Source organism: Dendrobates tinctorius, unplaced genomic scaffold (genome assembly GCF_039654945.1).
Source record: "Dendrobates tinctorius isolate UK_male_01 unplaced genomic scaffold, ASM3965494v1 ptg000074l, whole genome shotgun sequence".
Lineage (NCBI taxonomy): Eukaryota > Metazoa > Chordata > Amphibia > Anura > Dendrobatidae > Dendrobates > Dendrobates tinctorius.
Genome location: NW_027361742.1, coordinates 19,772,332 through 19,794,364, shown reverse-complemented (window position 1 = coordinate 19,794,364; position 22,033 = coordinate 19,772,332). Strand labels below are relative to the sequence as shown.

At 42.0% G+C, this 22,033-nt stretch overlaps 1 protein-coding gene across 1 annotated transcript in view; it reads right to left on the bottom strand.

The window, feature by feature from the left end:
* HMCN1 (hemicentin 1) overlaps window positions 1–22,033 on the bottom strand; it is a 944,468-nt gene that overhangs the window by 505,120 nt on the left and 417,315 nt on the right. Inside the window, exons 37-40 of the mRNA XM_073582913.1 lie at window positions 7,716–7,817; window positions 6,897–7,079; window positions 5,357–5,508; window positions 1,642–1,765 (exon numbers count right to left, since the gene is read on the bottom strand). Coding sequence (XP_073439014.1) covers window positions 1,642–1,765; window positions 5,357–5,508; window positions 6,897–7,079; window positions 7,716–7,817 — 561 coding nt within the window. The remainder of the gene's footprint in view (window positions 1–1,641; window positions 1,766–5,356; window positions 5,509–6,896; window positions 7,080–7,715; window positions 7,818–22,033) is intronic.

Below are 22,033 nucleotides of genomic sequence, written 5' to 3'. Positions count from 1 at the left end.
CCCTAATTCCACATATGCCTCATTTAGACATTTCCTCAGGCCTTCTGGTCTCTGATTTTTGGCATTGTTTATTTATTAATTTAAGTACTTTTTTTTATTCTTCAGAGCAGTCCTTTAACTGGGATTAGCCAAGACAGAAAAGTGTAACTATTTATTATTATTTATTGATTCTGTTGGCTCCGGATTACGATACTCTCCAAGCATGTGACAACAGAGCTTCTTTATTCAGGAACAAACAGGAACAATATATGATAGGCTTAATAGATCAGGAATAAATCATTTGTGTGTCTCTATCTGTGCATCATCTACAACAGGCTGCTTCTCTCATACACAGACACAGGAAAAACTGAAACTACAGTTACATGCTCTTCCTGTTTGAGCTTCTGGGAGTTTTTTGTAACTTTATAAACAGCTTACAAATCTTGCAACTAAAAACTCATAGAGAGGAATAGATTTGTTGCACCAAACATATTGCAACTGATTCCCTTCATATAACCATCCAGCTATAAACTGTAATTCTGTGCGCCTGTATTTGCCACTAGAAAGAACTTACTGTAAGGAAGCAATAAATCCCTGTGCTGTGTTCTCCTAATGGCAACCCAGATATATATTGTTACACTTATTAGACAGCTCAGTGGAGGAAGGTCTGAATAACAGGGGCACTTAAAGGGCACCTGATAGCTGATACATCCTGCCCAATCTACGGGCAGCCTGTGTCACACACTGTCTGCACAATTCTAGCTGTAGTTAACTTTTAAAGAGGAAAACATAGTACAACATCCTCTGCGGACCGAGTCGCACGGGAGACTAATCAGACAGGTATTTTCTCCCCACCGTCTGCCCTAGAATGGCAGGTCACTCCATACACAGACATGGAGGGAGACACCTGTCACTCCAGGGCAGTGGATGGGGAGAAGCTGCTGGAGACTCACCTGTCTGACTAATCTCCATTGTGGCTCCGGTCTCCAGCCACTATTAAACTATGATTTTCTCAGAAATGCCACAGTGTTTCAAATTTAAGCGTATATGGCTGAAACCATGCAGCCAGTGCCTGATACATGCTGTGCGTTTATCGCATAGCATGGATCCGCTGCCAGGTTCCCCATAAAGGGATTGTTCAGTCTATTGCTAAAGTCTACAGTCTCTCTATGTGACTGCAGTCTCCTGAATCCTTGATATTTAGCAAAAGACCAGATAACCCCTTTAAAGGTTTTGCCACAAATTTGTCATATTTTTTATAAACTGCTCTAACAAAAAAGCTATAGGGTCTTCTCTGCTTTATGTACACAGCGGCAACTAACTGAGCTTCTATAGTCTCTTGTGCATAGATTATTATTATGCATTTTTATAGCGCCATTTATTCCATGGCGCTTTACATGTGAAAAGGGGAAATATAGACAAGTATAATAAACATGTGTAAGACAAGGGGCACACAAGTACAGAAGGAGAGGGGACCCTGTCCGTGTGGGCTCACAGTCTACAACATAGATCAAGCAGATCCGAGCCACAGAAGCCATTCATTACATCAGATATATGGATTACCGTATATTCACTGCACTTATAGTGACTATATTGTATCCTGCACTCAGGTCCATAACTTTGGGCAGTTTGGAGAATTAAAGCTAAAGCTCACAAACTTACCAAACACAGATAAATCGAAATCCTTTTGTTGCTCTCCAGCTGCATTAAGTGCCACACATGTATATTTCCCGGAATCTCCAACCTGTGCAGTTGTTATTGTGAGCACCCTGCCACCTGAAGTAATCTGGGACAAAAGAGATTTCAGTACATTGAACTAGTAAATGGGTTCTCCGGACAAAATGTAAGGCTTCCTAGGAACTTGGAACTGTAAAAATAGCAAACTACTGTACTTATAGGCACCTACTGGCATCCACATGGCCCAGCACAGGGCGCTCAGTGGTCAGGAGTAAAACAGGAAAAGGAAAATGTAACGTTCCAGCAAGACTGTTGTGGCCTGTGATTAGCTGCAGCGATACGATGACTTGAGCAGTGCGTCATCAGATAAACATTTTATGATGCTCAGCTCACATCACCTGGACACTGAAGCAAATCAAAGGAAGTAGCAGTGCCAGTGCTGGTAAAATGGTGACGTCTCCTCTTCCTGTGTCAGCGCAGATCATGTATCAACCTCCTATGGATCAAGTTGGGTACTATTTTTTGCAGCTCCAAGTACCTGGGGAATTTTTCTTCTTGACTAGTCAACCCCTTTAAGGGTAAAAAAAAATCCCAAACCACTAATGAATAAATGATATCATGTATGAATGAGAATAAACATTGGAGTGAGCCATGCTTAGTTTAACCCCTTACTGACTAAGCCAATTTGCAGCTTAATGACCAGGCCAATTTTTACAATTCTGTTAGTGGTAAAATTTCTTCGATATGACTTGCATTTATTGATGAAAAAAAGGAAATATTGCAAAAAATTTTAAAATTTTGCAATTTTCAAACTATTAATTTTTATGCCCTTATATCAGAGAGATGTCACAAAAAATACTTAATAAATAACATTTCCCACATGTCTGCTTTACATCAGCACAATTTTGAAACCAACATTTTTTTTGTTAGGAAGTTATAAGGGTTAAATTTGACCAGAGATTTCTCATTTTTGCAACACAATTTACAAAACCATTTCTTAGGGATCACCTCACATTTGAAGTCACTTTGAGAGGTCAATATGACAGAAAATACCCAAAAGTGACACCATTCTAAAAACTGCACCCCTCTAGGTGCTCAAAACCACATTAAAGAAGTTTATTTACCCTTTACGTGCTTCACAGGAACTGAAGCAATGTGGAAGGAAAAAATTAACATTTAACTTTTTTTTACAAACATTTTACTTCAGATCCAATTTCTTTTATTTTCACAAGTGACTGTAAGTATTGATTTGTATCTATTAATTGTAAGGGAACAGTTGATATTTGTCAATTTGAGCATTAATAAATAAATCATAATAAAGCACTGTTTTGAATTAACCTCTTAACGACCGACGATACGCCTTTTAACGGTGGTAGTTAAGGATACTTAAACCACAGTGCCGTTAATTAACAGTGCTGTGGAAAAAGTGTATAGCGCCCGCCAGAGATGGATTTTCTCCAGGCTCTCAGAGCTGCCGGGTGTAGCCGAGACCCCAGAGAACAAGATTCGGGTCAGTTTTTACCAACCCCACTTTTGTGATCGCCATTGTTAACCGTATAACGGCGAACGCAAAAAAAAAAATCAGTTATTTTGCATTTACTTTCTCTCTCCTCTGATGTGGCATGGAAAGATGTGTGAGGACCCATGTCATCGGTCTCCGCACTCAGAGCACTGTGATTAGTCAGTAAATCTGACTGGCCGATCACAGCATGATCGCACAAGAGGTGCTGAAATATTAGCACCTCCCACCCAATCACAGCAGGACCTTGGCACTGCTAGTGGCAGAGCTCCTGTTCTAACTTGTCTTTCTAAAAAACAAAAATATGGCAATGCAAAAACTAGATTTTTTTTTTTAAAAAAAGGGTCGTTTAGTGTGTGATAGCAGCCAAACATAAAAATCTGATATAAATCTGTTATCACTATAATTGCACCAACCCGAAGAATAAAGTTGTCTAATTATTTACACCATATGAGGAAAAGCGTAAAATATAAATAAAACCAATTCCTTCCCTGCTATTGATTTGTTCATTCTGCCTCCCAAAGATAGCAGTAAGACTCGGCGCACATTTATCCTGTGATCTACGCTGAGCATTTACACGCGGAGTTTCTGTGAAACTCTTTCAAATATGTGAAGAAGCGGGACCTCTGGTGGAAGATTCCCTATAATGAGGCAGATGAAGGCACTGTGGATGCCATAGGACCGGTGTTGTCTGTCTTTCTAGGTGTGCAAAAAGGGCAGTCTGCAAAAGTTTTGTGCACTTCTGAAAAGAAGGACAACTTTGAACAGAGGCCATACAGAGTCCAGAGTAAATCTGCTGCCTCACTATAGTGAATGGATTTCTTGGGGGTTTCATCTGAACAGAGTCACTCAGAGATTTAGATAGTAACCCTGATGTAAGTGCTCAACGTAGAGCGATGAATAAATGTGATCCCAAATGTTAAGTAAAATGTTCCCAAAAAAAGTTTCAACTCAATCCACAGAAAAAGCAAGTCCCCAAACAGGTCCGTCATCTGTTAATGGAAATAAAGGGGGCTTCCATGTTACTGGTAGCACAAAGGCTCTGGAAAGATGTTATTCCACCCTCCCAAAAGATATACAGTGAATTCTGCACTTCAAAATGCAAGTTCCCCATTCCCCACGACCTTCTGAGCCCCACAGTGTACCTAAACCACAATTAGCATCCACATGTTTAGCAGGGGTATAGTTTCCAAAATGGGGTCGCTTGAGAGGGGATTCTGCTTTTCTGGCACTTAGGATCTCTGTATTTGGAGTCCACAAATTATTCTAGGAAAATCTGAGCACCAGGAGGCAAATAGCTCTCTGTTCCCCCTGAGTCTAGCCATGTGAGGCCATCGATGTTGACCCCCCTGCCTAAAAATAGCAGCCCGCAGCCGCTCAGGAAAGGCGCATCAATTAGATGCACCAATTTTGGCACTTTGACCGTCTCTTCCCACTTGCCCTGTAGCAGTGGCAAAATGGGGTCCATATTTGTGGGGTTAATGTCATCTATATATTGTCATCAAGCCCACAGGTTAGTAATGGAGAGGCATCTATAACGGATAGGCGAAATAAAAAATAAAAAACTTTTCTCAATTCAACAAGAAAAATATGGTGAAAGGTCCCTCTTAGGAGGTTAAGTTTTAGGTGTTAGTTGAAATATTTATAGATTTAACCATTCTGGGCCAGTTCAGTATATTTACTTTACTTTTTTGTGTGAGAATTCAAGTCTGAAAAGATCTATAGTTTCTTATAGTATTAAATTGGACCTGTCACTTGCCTTAAATGTCATTTTTTACCTGATGCAATTCTATTAATCTCCTGAATGTGGCATTGTTTTTCTTTTGTTTTTGGGCCTGTTTTCCCTATGGTTCTGAACTCTTCTTTATGGGAGTTTTCTTTAGCTCCATAGAACAGATTTACATACAGGAGCGGAGAGGCGTGTGAAGAAAAAAGAAACAATGCCAGATTCATGAGAACAGCACAATGTAAACCAGGTAAAAAACAACAAATTTATGGCAAATGATTCTTTAAATGTAAGAACTGTATGTTATTATCTTATTGTTCAGCACAAAGTGTTAGAAATGGGTATTTTTTGGCTTCTTTGGTTAGTCCATATGGATAGATAGATAGATAGATAGATAGATAGATAGATAGATAGATAGATAGATAGATGATAGACTGTAGAATGTAATTACATACCTGAATTCCACCACTGAAACTGGAGACGGGTCTGCCATCTTTCAGCCATGTTAAACCAGGTGTTGGAAAGCCAGTGGCTTCACATTCTAGTCTCACAGGATTGTTGATGATCACACTTATATGTTCATCAGACTCAAAAATGAATGGTGGAACTGTAAATGAATATAGCCATGCTGGTGAATAATATAATAATTACACCCATGTATTAACAATGGCTGTATTCAGAAAATGCATCTGCTGCTGGAATACTCCACACTGCCTACAGGGCATTTTACCCAGCCAACCTTCTACCCTATTGTATGGACAGTGCCCATCTATAGTTCTGTAGTACAACAGTGAGGAATGGGAAGTAGGGATGGGCGAATCTACTCGTTAGGACTCGTTACTCTGCGAGTAGTAGGGGACTCGCAGGAGTCGGTACTCTGCGACTTTCCAAGCGATTACTCGCATAGTAACGAGTCCAATGCAAATCAATGGCAATCCTAGTTTTTGCAGAGTTTCTTAGCGATTTTGTGTCAGCAGCTGGACACAAAATCGCTAAGAAACTAGGATTGCTTGTATTAAACTGTGAAAAATCTAGCTAGGAGTTCTCTCTCTCTCTCTCTCTCTCTCTCCTCCCCAGCACAGGAATCGCTGCAAAACTCGCATCCCCATTCTCCTCCTCCCCAGCACAGGAATCGCTGCAAAACTCGCATCCCCATTCTCCTCCTCCCCAGCACAGGAATCGCTGCAAAACTCGCATCCCCATTCTCCTCCTCCCCAGCACAGGAATCGCTGCAAAACTCGCTTCCCCATTCATTAACATTGGACTCGCTACACTTGCAACTAATACCGAGTTTCCAAGTCGGACTCGTTACAGCCTAGCGATTCCGAATATTTCAGGATTCGCCCATCCCTAATGGGAAGTTCTCTGAAACCCTGCATTACTAAAAAAATACTCCCACAGCTGGATGGATCAATTTATGTATCATGATACTCTGTTCAATTTATGCTAAAATATTCCTATATTTTTCATGGTTCTAAAGTAAAATGTTACTTTAGGACCAGAAGCTCCAGATAAAGAACAAGGCCCATGAGTCATAAAATCCTTTATGCCAGAAAATGGTATAAAAAATCTAGAACAGTCGTAAAATTTATTCGCAACTTGAAGATGACTAAAGATGTTGCCAATTTTGGCATTTACATGCCAAATTTGCCTAGCTCCACCAAAACGGATGGAACTGGGGCTGGATGGAAACGTGACGCCACTGCTGATCTAATTCATGATGTGGTGTGGCATGCCTTATGCCAGAAACCTTACTCCAGTCTCGAACTGGAGTAAGATTTGTTGGGAGGTACATGGAGACACGCGGCATTTGTTAAACACAAATGATTCATTAATGTTCGCTTCTTAATGAATCAAAAGCATCTGACTTCACCACACCCGCTCATAAAGACCAATGTGACAATCACTGGTCTTGAAGAATCAGGGCCAAAGTGCTTTACTTTGGAATAAGTTTGCATAAAACTCCCAGCTACGGCTAATGAGACACATACTTACCATGTACCTGTAGCACATATGTCAGATCCGCTGACCCTGCTATGCTGCTTGCTATACATTTGTAAATTCCAGCATCAAATGGTTGTGCCCTTGTTATCTGTAGTATTTGCCCTTTGTCTGCGATGGTAACTGATGGCTCGCCGGTGACTATGATGGGCTGGTTATCCTTTGACCAGGTGATAACTTTAATATCATACAAAGCAAAAAATAGCATCATATTCTTTAATAATTTGTACATGAACCATTCATTTTCAGTTTAGTTATATAAAGTTTAAAATTCATGGGATTAATCATATCTATATGTACGGTATACATAATCATAGATCTTTTCATGGAGTTGTCTACACTACCTACAAATATATCAAAACTCATTGCCACAAATGAATGGAGAGAGTCAAAAGCATGCTGTGCCACGTCTTCATTCCTGACAATGCATAGTAGGCCCTGCTCTGTAGCTAGATATGGGTCTATATAGGGCACATCGAGTGAATTCGCTATGAATGTTCCCGATAGGACAGATGTGTTACCTTAGCCTCAGTGGCTAGTTCTTATAGTTTCATTGTAAGTGTATAGAATAAGTTTGATCAGAATGTAAAATCTATATTGAGGCTGATTTTATTGTTAGATGTAAATTGAAGAGATCATTCAAATCCTTGAAGAAAAGAGTTATAGTAATTGGGGATGGGGAGAGGGAAAGTGGGAGACAGGGGCATTTTGAACTCATCTTCAGCTTTATTTTATTCATTTAGGTATTTATTTTTTTGTCATATGTCTTTGAGTGCTGTGTATATTTTTGGATATCTAGTAGTAGTAACTTACCTGGGTGAGGTTTCCCAGAAGCCTTACATTCAAGAGTTACAGGTTGATTAGCAATTACAGTTTCATAGAAAACTTCCCCAGAATTCTCTATTTTTGGTGGTTCTGCAAAACAAAACAAAACACTAGTGATGAGCGAATTTGTTCTGAAAATGATCGCCAAACATAAATTGGGCATGAATATGGCACATTCGAATCCCTGGTCGGAAACCCGAGCAAAATTTTATAAAATCGGTAAAAATAGGTAACATTCGATAAACGTGCTTGAAAATAATTGTGTTGCCACAAAAATATTTTCAGCACTTTAGCAATGATAATGGTGGTGTATCATGAGCGTTTGCCACGTGTTTGATGAGGGGAGGGGTTCTACAGAGCTCATAGGCGCGGCGTTCTTGTAAGCACAGCAGTCATTTTTTTTTCCTAACTTTATGTGTGCACATTGCGGCTAGCCAATCAGGGCGCAGGAAACATCCACAATGTCCTGACAATGGCTTGTGTCATTGGCTGCTGAAATCACATGTCCCTCTCTATATAAAGAGTGTACATCTTGTTTTAGCGCCATTTTGACACTGATACAGTGCAGAGAGGCTGCTCCTGACGCCAGCACTGTTAACAGCAAGATTTCAGCTAGTTAGCTAGGCGGTTGTATATCAGTCAGTTAGTGTAGCTAGCTAGTGTCCAGTGTGGCTGTAAAATTTACCTACTGGAATTTTTTTTTTCTGGGGGGGGGCATTACTGAGGTGCACAGACAAAGCCAGCAGGGCACATGTCCTACAAGTTTGCTGTGACCTGCTTCTATTGTGCTCCATGTACGGGTATAGCATTCTATATAATATTTTTTCAATAGCTAAAGGTGAAAAATCCTGCTGTATCCCATCTTGTCATTTATTGCTGTGGTGATATGAAACTGTCTGCAGACCTAAGGCACATTAAAAAAAAGCAGATTTTTTTCTGTTGCTAAATGTAAAACAGCCCGCTGTATCCCACATTGTCATGTTGTGGCGGTGATATGAACCTGTCTGCAGACCTAACGCGCGTAAAAAAAAAATCTATTTTTTTCTGTTGATAAACGTGATGCAGCCCGCTATATCCAACCTTTTCATTTAGTGGCATTGAAATTGTTCTGTGTGCAGAGCTGTTGCACATTAAAATTAATTTATTTTATTTTTTTTTACAAACATGATATAGCAGGCGAGATCTGAGTTTGAAATTGTTTGGAGCCTATCTTCTAGATTATGTGCTTCTCTGGCATCCAATTTATCACGGGCATCTTTTATACCTAGATTGAGAAACGGATCTGTTACATCTATCTTCTGACGAGCATCAAACTCTCTCTGGTAATTGGTGTTGGGTAGATGAGTAATAGTTGTAGGCTGGATCCTGGATCTTGTACTTCCCATAGACGCCCTGTTATTGATCCTGTTGTACGTTCCTCTTCCTGCGCCCCAAAATTCTTCTGTTACTAATGTCATACAGCAGGGGACATATGACTTTAAAATTTTTTGGAGCATCTACTCAATCTTATACAGGTCTTATCGACAGGTCCCGAAAAATTCTTCTGTTACTAACATCATACAGCAGGGGACATGTCACTTTGAAATTGTTTGGAGCATCTAGTCTATCTTATACAGGCCTTATCGACAGGCCCAAAAAAATTCTTCTGTTACTAAAGTCAAGCAGTTGGGGAGATCTCAGTTTTAAATTGTTTGGAGCACATCTTCTTTGTCAAGCAGGCCTCATCCACACAGAATTTTTTTTTTCTGTGACTAACTCGATTCAGCACATCATATTTCACCTTCTCATTTAGTGCCACTGAAATTCAGCTGTGTAGAGGTGGTGAAGAGTAAAATAAAATCTAACTTTTAGTTGCTAATACTGTGCTCATAGCACACTATGCGAGCAACATGACTGGGAAAAAGCGAGATCGTGATGGAAGGTGAAATAGGCTCTGTGTTCGAGGTCTAAATGGGGTAGGTGGTGAAATTGATGCCACTCTATTGGTGTCTGACACTAATTTTTGGAAATGTGTACACACTTGGTACCCATTTGCTGGGCTAGCTGTACTGTAGTGGATGATGCGTACCGGTCCCTTTTATACTATTTCTACTCTCTTGAAATTGATACCACTATGTTGGTGTCTCCAACTAATTTTTGGAAATGTGTGCACTCATGGTTGGATGTACATCTGCTGGGTTGGCTGTAGTGGAAGAGATGTCGCTCAACATTATACTATTTTTACTCTTGTGAAATTGATGCCACTTTGGTGGTGTCTGCCAATAATTGTTTGAAATGTGAGCACTCCTGGTTGGGTGTCCAACTGTCCATCTGCTGAGTTGGGTGTAGTGGAAGACCTGTTGGTCCCTATTATACTATTTCTACTGTGCTTAAATTGATGGCACTTTATTGGTGTCTGCCTCTAATTTTTGGAAATGTGAACATTCCTGTTTGGATGTCCATCTGCTAAATTGTGTGTAGTGGACAATGTGTTGGTTCCTATTATACTATTTCTGCTGTGGTGAAATTAATGCAGCTTTGTTAGTGTCTGTCACTAATTTTTGGAAATGTGAACAATCCTGGTTGGTTGTCCATCTGTTGGGTTGGCTGTAGTGGAAGATTTGTCGGTCCCTATTATACTATTTCTACTGTGGTGAAATTGATGTCATTCTGTTTGTGTCTGCCAATACACTTTTGGAAATGTGTAGACTCCTGGATGAGTCTCCTTCATGTGTGTTACCTGTAGCAGTAGGCCGCCGAGATTGGCAGTCCTCCACTCTCATTCAACTACCTGTGTTACTATTCTTACATTTTTCTGACAATAGTAATCAACGAAACTGATATTTGTGCCATCCGAGTGTGGCTGACCATCAATTTCAAATGCTTTTTAACACTTATACAGCGCCAATAATTCAACATTTGCTTTACAGATACATACAGACAGTACTGCCACTGTCACCATTGAGACTCAGAATCGAAATTAAATATCTGTATGTCTTTGGAGTGTGAGTAGAAAAAAAAAGTGATGGGAGGAAACCCTTGCATACACGGTTAGAACATGCAAACTCTTTGCAGATGCTGTCCTTGGTGGGGTTGGTACACAGGACTCCAGCACTGCAAGGCTGCTAATGTTTTTGTGTTGACGACTCAACGTTTCTGTGGTTGGTAGCCTATCACTGTGATGCAAACTGTGTGCCTCACTGATGTCTTGGGGAAACCACTGTCAAGATTGTCTACAAGCATGTTTTGATACTGCAGAATGGGCATGTTCCTTTTTCAGGTGGGGAGGTGTAGAGTCGGTGGGCCGAGCTGGGGGGTGGTCCCTCTTCTTACCGCGCAGAGATAAAACAGAGACAAGATGGAGGCAGATTCTGGGTGCAACAGGTCCAAGTTTATTTCACTCGCCGTCCGTCTGACGGCCTCAGAGCACACCGCACTTTCTTTACCTCACAGCCCTCCGTTTCCAGGGCCGCTTCTTACACACCGTTCTCTATACTGGGGATTTGTATGCATACACCGTCCCCTCTGCACTTGTCGACGCTCCTGACAGGTCCGTTACTGTGGCCGCCTTAGGCCCATAAACCAACAGCACTTCCACTGATCAGTCGTCATGTCCAACACGGTGTCCCACACCCGGTGTCTCATCTCTTCTGCGGTTCTTCCTGTCAGGACCACCCCCCTGATGTCCTCTCTCCTCAGTCCCCCTGGTACGGTTTTCCTCACAGCGCACGAACTGTCGTAGTCCTCCTGTCACTGTAGCTCCCCCTGGGGACTGGAACTTTCTGGAACCCTCCCTCAGTATTTATAGCACTCCCGGTCCCTGTCACTGTTACTCCGCCCCCCATGACCAACGGTTTCTAAAGCCCTAAGCTGATGTCAAGTCCTTTGCTCACACTCCTCCCTGCCATCTAATGGTCAACCCAAGGTACTGCACGTCCACTACACTTTCCTAGCTGTTTCCCCACTGTAGTAACTGACACCTGTCTAAACTGTGCAAACCTATCTTTCTCTATTCTGACACGTCCGTCCATCAGGTCACCTTCCCTACAGAGGCAACTGGCAAATGTACTTTTGGATCATGGATAGAACACACTGGCACCCAGAAGTCAGCACTATTTTGACTCATAACTTTATGGGTAACAATCATGTTGCAGATAGTGCTGCAAGAAGGTGCACATGGGTCGGTCTCTTTCATGAGGTCTAACTCCAAAGGGTGTTGGTGGCGGGATAACACTCAAGCTTTCTTCCTCCATCCCCTTGTGGCAACCATCGACAACAGAGAGGGAAACATCATCCTGTTCATCTCCTAACTGGTGCGCGTTCATCACCTCTGCCTTCTTGTCCTTTTCATGGTCCTTCTCCATTTGTTCCTCCTCCATTTGTTCCTGTCATGGCAACCGCCTGTGAGATGACAGACCTGAACTTAGAGATATTGTTAACCCTAAAGGCATCCTCCTCTGCTTTCTCGTGTTTCCCCGGGACCACCACCACCTCCTCACCCAGACTATTTAAAATGTGGTCCAGCATTTAGATGATAGTAATAGTGAAGCTGATGATGGCATCGTCACCGCTAACCATCCTAGCAGCCATTTCAAAAACATGTAGAAGGGTGCAGAGGTCCTTCATCTGTGTCCGCTTCACAACTGTGAATTGCACCACGTCAGTACTGGAATGTGTCAGGCTATGCAAAATGTCATACTGCACCCGGTATCGGTGCTACTGCCTCAGTTGCTGCAACATGTGCAGAGTTGAATTCCATGGTGTGGTCACTTCGCATATGAATCGGTTAATCGGTAGTCCGAAAGATCTCTATACCAGCTTAAGTGGAATGGTGAGAGTGAACACACAACAACAGTGTTTTCTACAGCAGCGCATCCATGCTGGGACAGTGGTGTAGGAATTGCTGTACCAATCAGGTTGAGGATGCGAGCCATGCAAGGCACGTGTGTAAGGTTGGCCCAGTGTAGGGCCGCCACCAGGTTTGCACCGTTATCTCACACAACCTTCCCTGGCTCCAGGTTGAGTGTAGGCAGCCATTGCTCAACCTCAGCATGGATAGCTGTCCACATCTGCTGATCTGTATAACTGCAATCTCCAAGGCATATTAATTTACATATTGCCTGATTGCCATGAGCCGTGGCTGCACAGTACAGAGGTGGGGGGATTCCCTCTGCAGTGTTGTAACATCTGTTTCATTAAGACAGAGGTTGAGGGAACAGGTGGAGGCCCTAAAGGAGGTGGAGGAGGTAGAGGCACTGGAGGAAGTATTAGATACAGAGGTTTGTTCCACAAGCCCTGGGGATTCCAAGACTTGTTGTCTAGTGTCACCTTGCTGTCTAGTGCTTTAAGTCTCCACATCCCCTGGTGTGTAATAGTGTAGTTCTTCAACTCAAGCTGTTTAGTAGTTTAGTTCTCGAACACCTGTTGTCTAGTAGTTTAGTTCTCCATGTTCTAGTGTGTATTTGTTTAGTTATGCAATCAAAGCTGTTTAGTTATCCATATTATGGTGTGTAGTGGTTTATTTTTCCATTCCCAAGCGCCCTGCAAACCTTGGGGATTGCAAAACCTGTGGAGCAGCCCCTTCCTCAACTGCACCTACAGCCACTAGAGTCATCCAGTGCCCAGTCATCTAGCTGTAATTCCCCTGTCAATATGCTTGCTTGTACAAGTATTATTGTTGAAAAGCACCCTGGTAGACATAGAATTATTCAGGGAACAGATGATGTTGTCTGTGCCTTTTTCCTGTAGCACAGGCACATCTTTCCTAGAGAAGTAATGGTGACTGGGCAACTGGTATTGGGGGGAATGCGACGGCCATCAGCTTTCAAAAACTATCTGTATCCATAAGGCATAATGGCTGCATTTCTGTGGCCAACAGATTAGAGTGGCCTTGCAATAATCACAGAGATCACAGGCCATGAGTCATACAGAAACAAGCACTGTGATTTTAGTAGCGAATACCTCTCAGCTGGCCCCTAACGTCCAGACAATGACATGATTGGGCCACGAATCATCCGAGGAGGCCGCAAGCTGTTCACAATAATTAGTTTTCAGAAAAGTAATAGTGAGTGTACGGCTTATCAACGTCCAGATTACAACACATGGAATATGCGACTATCCCGCTGTATGATCACTGCTAACTCCACGATAACCCTACACTCCTCACTGCCAACAACAATCCTGTTTTTAACCCAATAAACAAATGCAGGCTGATTGGATGCCATTCTTCTTTTGAGATTCACACCATCAGGGTTTTCCATTCCCTCTACCTCAGAGTAGCTGTCATATACCGGTCCCCAGGCTCACCCACCCACTTCCTTGACCACTTTTATGCATTGCGGCCACACTTCAAGTCCTCAGAATTAACAACCCTTATCCTAGGAGACTTCAACAGCTTCACCTCTCCAACTGTATCCCAGCTTCTATCTCTTGCCAATTCTCGTAGCCTCTCACAACTTTCAAACTCCGAGACACACAAAGACGGTAACACCCCTGATCTGGACTTTGTCTGGTTCAATTCAATCTCCAACCTAGATGACTCACCTCTTACTCTTTCTTCCCCATGAAACTAGGAGTATAAACACAACTTAGACATTTTTAGGTGCTCCCTAAAAATATGTGTTTAGGGTGGCCTATCACATTCCCTAATCAAAGTCCTTTTAATATATATAGCTTATGCTCTACTTCTCTGAACATAATTCACCATCAAACTCAACCGTACCCAAAAGGTTCATGCAGCCTCTATCAACTCCCATTTCGTCAAGATGGTTGTACCATCATTGTAAATAAGCACCTGTAATTGGTGTCATCCCCACCTCATTGTAGATTATAAGACTGAAGAGCAGGGTCATCATTATTTTTGCTTGAATTGTTTGATTATCTTAAACATGGTAACTTTTGACTGTTTTTTATGAACTGCTGACTCGTAAAGCTATGTGTAATGTGTCTGTGATATATAAATAAAGTTTATTATTTTTAGTAGATTGAAGATGGTGAAATTCAAACTGTTAAATATGCCATGTGTAGGACTGAAGAATCTTTTATGTGAGCACAACTGCACAAACGAGGGTTTGTTGCTGTGGCGACACAGGGTGGAGTAGGCTGAACACGACAAGCTCCTGGACTGTGAGAGAGGTGCAGACAGGTATGTTACTGAGGATTGAGAAAGATGGGGTGTGCTTAGTATGTAAGATCAGTCAAAAACAGCAGGCATGTCCAATTCCTTAGCAACTGACAGGCTATCAATCACCCCAACAGTAGGGGGTAAACACGTGGAGGTTCTTTGGCTGGAGAACTGTGTGACAACACTTGCCACAATGAGGGAGGAGGATGAATCAGAAGATGTGGTTGATGGGGTGGACAGTGGTTGGTGAGACCCTCTAGTCTGCATTTTAACACAATGACATTCCCAGATTAACACATGTTGATCACGTATGTGGCAGGTCATTCATGTAGTACTGAAATGATTTAATTTTATTTACTCTACTACGTTGTTTTTTTAAAAAAAAGTTGACAGATAACATTGTTTTTAGATTTTTGCCAATCTGAAAAAAAGACCCAAGCTAGGCAACTGCAGAACCATGAACGCTGCTGTCCAATGCCACAGTTCGACCTCAGGATGCATTGACTGTCATGGTTGTATAAGTCTGTGTCTACGTAACCTCCTCATCTTCCTCCTCCTCTGCTGAGCTACTCAGCTGCATGCCTCTGGGTTTACACCAAGTGTGATCTACTACCTCATCGTCATCATCTCTGTTATCCCACCCCTCGCCCTGAGAGTTACCCTCCTCCTCTTCCTGCCTTGACAGCACAGTACAGTCCGCGGGCGCCTCAAATATCTGAGTCGTCACAAATGGAAAACCTTCACCCAATGGGGTTAACGTCTATTGAAGAGGGTTTGGTTTATGCTCAGACAAAACTTTGTCCAGTCATAGATCTAAGTCAGAAAAAATTTGGCCATCGGTGCAGATGATTTTCTCCTCTTGATTCTATGAATCTTTAGAGCAGACCTCTGATACGCATGGAATATAATGTGCGAACAGCTCTGCAGAATGGCCCATCTGTGGTTCCCCAGAGTCATTTGGGTGCTTGGAAAGTTGTTATGTGGGGGAATAAAAGGTTAATTGGGGTGCCACCATTGGGGACTGTACTGTGTGTGATGTTAAGGTGGAAGAAGAGGAGCAGAGGCCATTTGATGCAGCGCTTGCCATCTACTGGAGCACATGTTCTTTCTGGCTCTCATCTACAAAGCGTACCATTGTATGGCTGCCAAAGAAAGGGAACAGAGTTGCCCGTCCTTTAACAGAAGTTGTAAAAATGCTGCACAAATTCTGACTGCAGCAAAAAAACGACTTCTCATCCCCCATGTCATACCTGTCTCACAACCCTCAACAGCTATTCAGTACTTTCAATTTTTTAATACGTCCACCAGTTCCCCCTCCCTCTCCTCTCATTTCAGCTGAATACTTTGCCTTAACACCTGTGAACTTGATACAATAACGTCCCACCTCATTCCAAACTTTAACACAGTATTCATCAAAAGCCTATCCCACCTCTTCAACCTGTCACTAACAACTAGTGTCTTCCATCCTGATTGAAACATACCTCGATCACACCCATCCTCAAAAAGCCCACTCTTTACCCATCCTCTGTGTCCACCTATCGCTCCATATCCATTTATCCCCTATGCCTAAAAACTACTGGAACAACACGCCCATTTTGAAGTGTCCTCCCACCTTTCCTCTTGCTCCCTCTTGACAGCGTACAATCTGACTTCAGACTGCACCATTCCACTGAAACTGCCCCGACTAAAGTCAACAACAACCTACTAACTGCCAAATGAAAGCGATGCAAGTTTGTCCTCCTCCTTCTCCTGGACCTGGCATCTGTCTTTCATACAGTGGACCATTCCCTCTTACTACAGACATTCTGATCTGTTGACATTACAGACTTGGCCCTTTGTTGGATCTCCTCCTAATTAACAGACAGGACATTCAGTGTCTCCCACTCACACACCACCTCCTCATCTCGCCCCCTATGTGTCGGTGTCCACCAAGGTTCAGTTGTAGGACCGGGAACTATGCTTAGAGGGCACACTTGCACACTCCCTCCCTCTTGAAGGGACCGCTTGCATCAACCTAAAGTATTCCCAACCTATAGCATGGCAACACCTTCTATTTAAGGCTTCTCTTTGAATATGGAGGTGCCTCAGCTACATTGTTAGTTTGCCTTGCATGCTTGCTAGTTATAAAAGCAAAGGACAGCAAAATGTGTTGGAGTGATTTATCAAAATCATAATGATCTAGATGTGCTGGTAACCACAAACAAGATTCCAGCACATGAATGGACAGTGCAGAACACACTGCATATTAAATGCAACAACTAAACGAAAAAGCAGTGAAAGAGTTCTAGTACCGCATAATAAAGTGCAAAATAGATTTTATTAAAGGATGAAAACAGCAGAACATGGCTAAAAAGTGACATTGGCAAAAAACGACAGGCCGGGTAACAATGGCTGCTCAAAATAAATAATCATGAAGATACATAATCATCGTAGAGTACCTCATTATCTAGACATAGGCAGTGTTCTCTCATGGACAAAGCCATATAGTAAGGAAAAAATCCCTGGCAGAGTAATATAAAGCAAAGGTGAAGCAGTAATACGGGGGACACTTACACAATGAAGGAGCAACAAGAGGGACCACGGCTTTACCCCAACGCGCGTTTCGGCAATTGTGCCTTCCTCAGGGGGCATGAGGAAGGCACAATTGCCGAAACGCGCGTTGGGGTAAAGCCGTGGTCCCTCTTGTTGCTCCTTCATTGTGTAAGTGTTCCCCGTATTACTGCTTCACCTTTGCTTTATATTACTCTGCCAGGGATTTTTTCCTTACTATATGGCTTTGTCCATGAGAGAACACTGCCTATGTCTAGATAATGAGGTACTCTACGATGATTATGTATCTTCATGATTATTTATTTTGAGCAGCCATTGTTACCCGGCCTGTCGTTTTTTGCCAATGTCACTTTTTAGCCATGTTCTGCTGTTTTCATCCTTTAATAAAATCTATTTTGCACTTTATTATGCGGTACTAGAACTCTTTCACTGCTTTTTCGTTTAGTTGATGCTTGCTAGTTGTCAGGTTCCCCAGGTCCGTCTGTCCGCTTGTCTACCCTGTACCCATCTGCTCTTACCTGTCTTTGTCCGTCTGCTTGTACCTGTCTGCGCTTTTCTGTCCACCAGCTGGTCCAGATCACACCTGCCAGCACCCATCTGTCACCCGGTCCAGTCCGCACCTGCCAGTGCTTTTCTGTTCCTCAGCCAGTCCCATCTGCACTTGTGGTTTCAGAGTCCCTATAGTGCCTGCCTGCATTTTCATCCCTCCTTTGGGCCTTAGCAGCTTAACCGCTGTAGGGGGTAAGCTACCACATTCTGTAGGCCAGCCATGGAGTAGTACCTGGTGTCACCTGTTTGTACCTCCTCGGGTCACAGTTTTCGCCTGCTGCCACTTGTCCGAGAAGGAATTTGGTAGGCCACCTAGTTACACCCCTTTCAGGCTTTCAGAACTGTCAATCCCTATTATATTATTTCTACTGTGGTGAAATTGATGCCACTTTTGTGGTGTCTGTCCCTAATTTGATGTGTTTTGGCAGCTTTTGGGGCCATTCTATGGTGTTGTACATGCGTTTGTTTTTGCCTCCCATTGAGGTGAATGGCGTTCGGTTATGTTCAACGAATATTCGACAAATTAATTCTGACCACTGTCCCTTTATGAGATAATAACTCTGAAACGCTTCCATGGATCCCGGTGATTCTGACATTGTTTTCTTGTGACATATTGTACTTCATGTTAGTGGTAAAATTTCATTCAAATAACTTGCGTTTATTTGTGAAAAAAATGGAAATTTGGCAAAAATTTTGAAAATTTCGCAATTTTCCAACTTTGAATTTTTATGCCCTTAAATCACAGGGATACGGCACACAAAAAACTTGATAAGTAACATTTCCCACATGTTTACTTTACATCAGCACAATTTTGGAACCAAAATTTTTTTTTGTTAGGAAGTTATAAGGGTTAAAAATTGACAAGCGATTTCTCATTTTTGCAACACCATTTTATTTTTACTGACCACATCACATTTGAAGCCACTTTGAGGGGTCTATATGATAGAAAATACCCAAAAGTTACACCATTCTAAAAACTCCACCCCTTAAGGTGCTCAAAACCACATTCAAGAAGTTTATTAACCCTTTAGGTGCGTCACAGGAATTTTTTGAATATTTAAAAAAAATGAACATCTAACTTTTTTTCACAAAAAAAATAATTCAGGTTCAATTTTTTTTATTTTACCAAGGGTAACAGGAGAAATTGGACTGCAAAAGTTATTGTGCAATTTGTCCTGAGTACGCTGATACCTGATATGTGGGGGGGAACCACTGTTTCGGCGCATGGCAGAGCTCAGAAGGGAAGGAGTGCTGTTTGACTTTTTCAATGCAAAATTGGCTGGAATTCAGATCGGACACCATGTCACGTTTGGAGAGCCCCTGATGTACCTAAACAGTGGAAACCCCACAAAAATGACCCCATTTTGGAAACTAGACCCCCCAAGGAACTTATCTAGATGTGTGGTGAGAACTTTGAACCCCCAAGGGCTTCATAGAAGTTTATAACATACAGTCGTACAATTAAAAAATCATATTTTTTCCACAAAAATGATCTTTTCACCCTCAATTCTTATTTTTCCAAGGGTAACAGGACCCTAAAAGTTATTGTGCAATTTGTCCTGAGTACGCTGATACCCCACATGTGGGGGTAAACCACTATTTGGGCGCAATTGAAATCTGACACCATGATGCGTTTGGAAAGCCCCTGATGTACCAAAACAGTGGAAACCCCCCACAAATGACACCATTTTATAAACTAGACCCCCCAAGGAACTTATCTAGATGTGTGGTGAGCACTTTGACCCCTCCAGTGCTTCACAGAAGTTTATAATGCCCGGGCGTGAAAATAAAAAAATTTTATTTTTTCCACAAACATGATCTTTTAGTCACTAATTTTCTTATTTTCCCAAGGGTACCAGGAGAAATTGGACCCCAAAAGTTGTTGTCCAATTTGTCCTGAATACGCTGATACCCCATATGTGGGAGAAAACTACTGTATGGGCACATGTCGGGGCTCGGAAGGGAAGTAGTGACGTTTTGGAATTCAGACTTTGATGGAATGGTCTGCGAGTGTCATGTTGCCTTTGGAGAACCCCTAATATACCTAAACAGTGGAAACCCCCCACAAATGACCCCATTTTGGAAACTAGACCCCCTAAGGAACTTATCTAGATTTGTGGTGAGCACTTTGAACCCCAAAGGGCTTCACAGAAGTTTATAATGCCCGGGCATGAAAATAAAAAAATCATATTTTTTCCACAAATATGATCAATTAGTCCCCAATTTTTTTTCCCCAAGGGTAACAGGAGAAATTGGACCACAAAAATTGTTGTCTAATTTGTCCTGAGTTCACTGATACCCCATATGTGGGAGAAAACTATTGTATGGGCACACGTCGGGGCTCGGAAGGGAAGTAGTGATGTTTTGGAATGCAGACTTTGATGGAATGGTCTGCGGGTGTCATGTGCGTTTGGAGAGACCCTGATGTACCTAAACTATTGAAACTCCCCAGAAGTGATGCCATTTTGGACACTAGACCCCCCATGGAACTTATCTAGATGTGTGGTGAGCACTTTGAACCCCCAAGTGCTTCACAGAAGTTTATAACGCCCGGGCGTGAAAATAAAAAAATCATTTTTTTCCACAAAAATGATCTTTTTGCCCCCAATTTTTTATTTTCCTAACAGTAACAGGAGAAATTTGACCCCAAAAGTTGTTTTGCAATTTGTCCAGAGTAGGCTGATACCCTACACGTGGGGGTAAAACACTGTTTGGGCATATGGCAGAGCTTGGAAGGGAAGGAGCATCATTTGACTTTTTCAATTCAGAATTGGCTGGAATTGAGATCAGATGCCATGTTGCATTTGGAGAGCACCTGATGTGCCCAAACAGTGGAAACCCCCAATTCTAACTCCAACCCTAACGCCAACACACCCCTAACCCTAATCTCAGCCCTAACCCTAATCTCAGCCCTAACCCTAGCCCTAACCCTAACCCTAGCCCTAGCCCTAACCCTAATAGGAAAATGGAAATAAATACATTTTCTTTTAATTTTATTATTTTTCCCTAACTAAGGGGGTGATAACGGTGGGTTTGATTTACTATTTATGGCGGTTTTTATATTTGGCAGCTGTCATACGCTAAAAGACGCTTTTTATTGTAAAAATAGTTTTTGCATCACCACATATTGAGAGCTATAATTTTTCCGTTTTTTGACCCACCGAGTCATGTGAGGTCTTACTTTTTGCGGGACGAGTTGACGTTTTTATTGGTACCATTTTCGGGCACGTGACTTTTTTTTATCACTTTTTATTCTGATTTTTGGGAGGCAGAATGAACAAAAACCAGCATTTCATGAATTTCTTTTGGGGGGGTGCATTTATACCGTTCCACGTGCAGTAAAATTGATAAGGCGGCTTTATTCTTCGGGTCAGTATGGTTACAAGGATACCTCATTTAGGTCTTTTTTTATGTTTTGTTGATTTTATGCAATGAAAACTATTTTATATAAAAAATTATTATTTTTGCATCGCTTTATTCTGCGAGCTATAACTTTTTTATTTTTTTGCTGATGATGCTGTGTGGTGGATCGTTTTTTGCGGGACAAGATGACGTTTTCAGCGGTACCATGGATATTTATATGCATGTTTTTGATCGCGCGTTATTGTACTTTTTGTTTGGCGGTATGATAATAAATCATTATTTTTTGATTCGTTTTTTATTTTTATTTTTTAAGGGGTTCGCTAAAGGGGTTAACTAATGGGACTGTTTTATAGGGCAGGTTGTTACGGACGCGGCGATACTTAATATGTGTACTTTTTTGTTTTGTTTTTTTTATTTCCAAAAAAAAGATTTATTGGGGGAATTTTTTTTTTTTCTAATTTATTTGGTGATTTTTTAAAAATTATTTTAATACTTTTTTTTTTAACTTTATTACATAGTCCCAGGTGGGACATCACTGTCCTGTGACAGATCGCTGATCTGTAATATCACAGCTCACTGTGACAGATCAGCGATCTGTCACAGGCACTGCTGCAGAATTCTTCGTGCCTCCGCTTTGCAGGCACTGAGGAAGCCGGCTCCCTGCAGGCCCCCGAAGGCCCCCGTCGCCATCTTGGATTCAGGGGCCTGCAGGGAAGGAGCCCCCCGCAGCAGCGCTGCACAT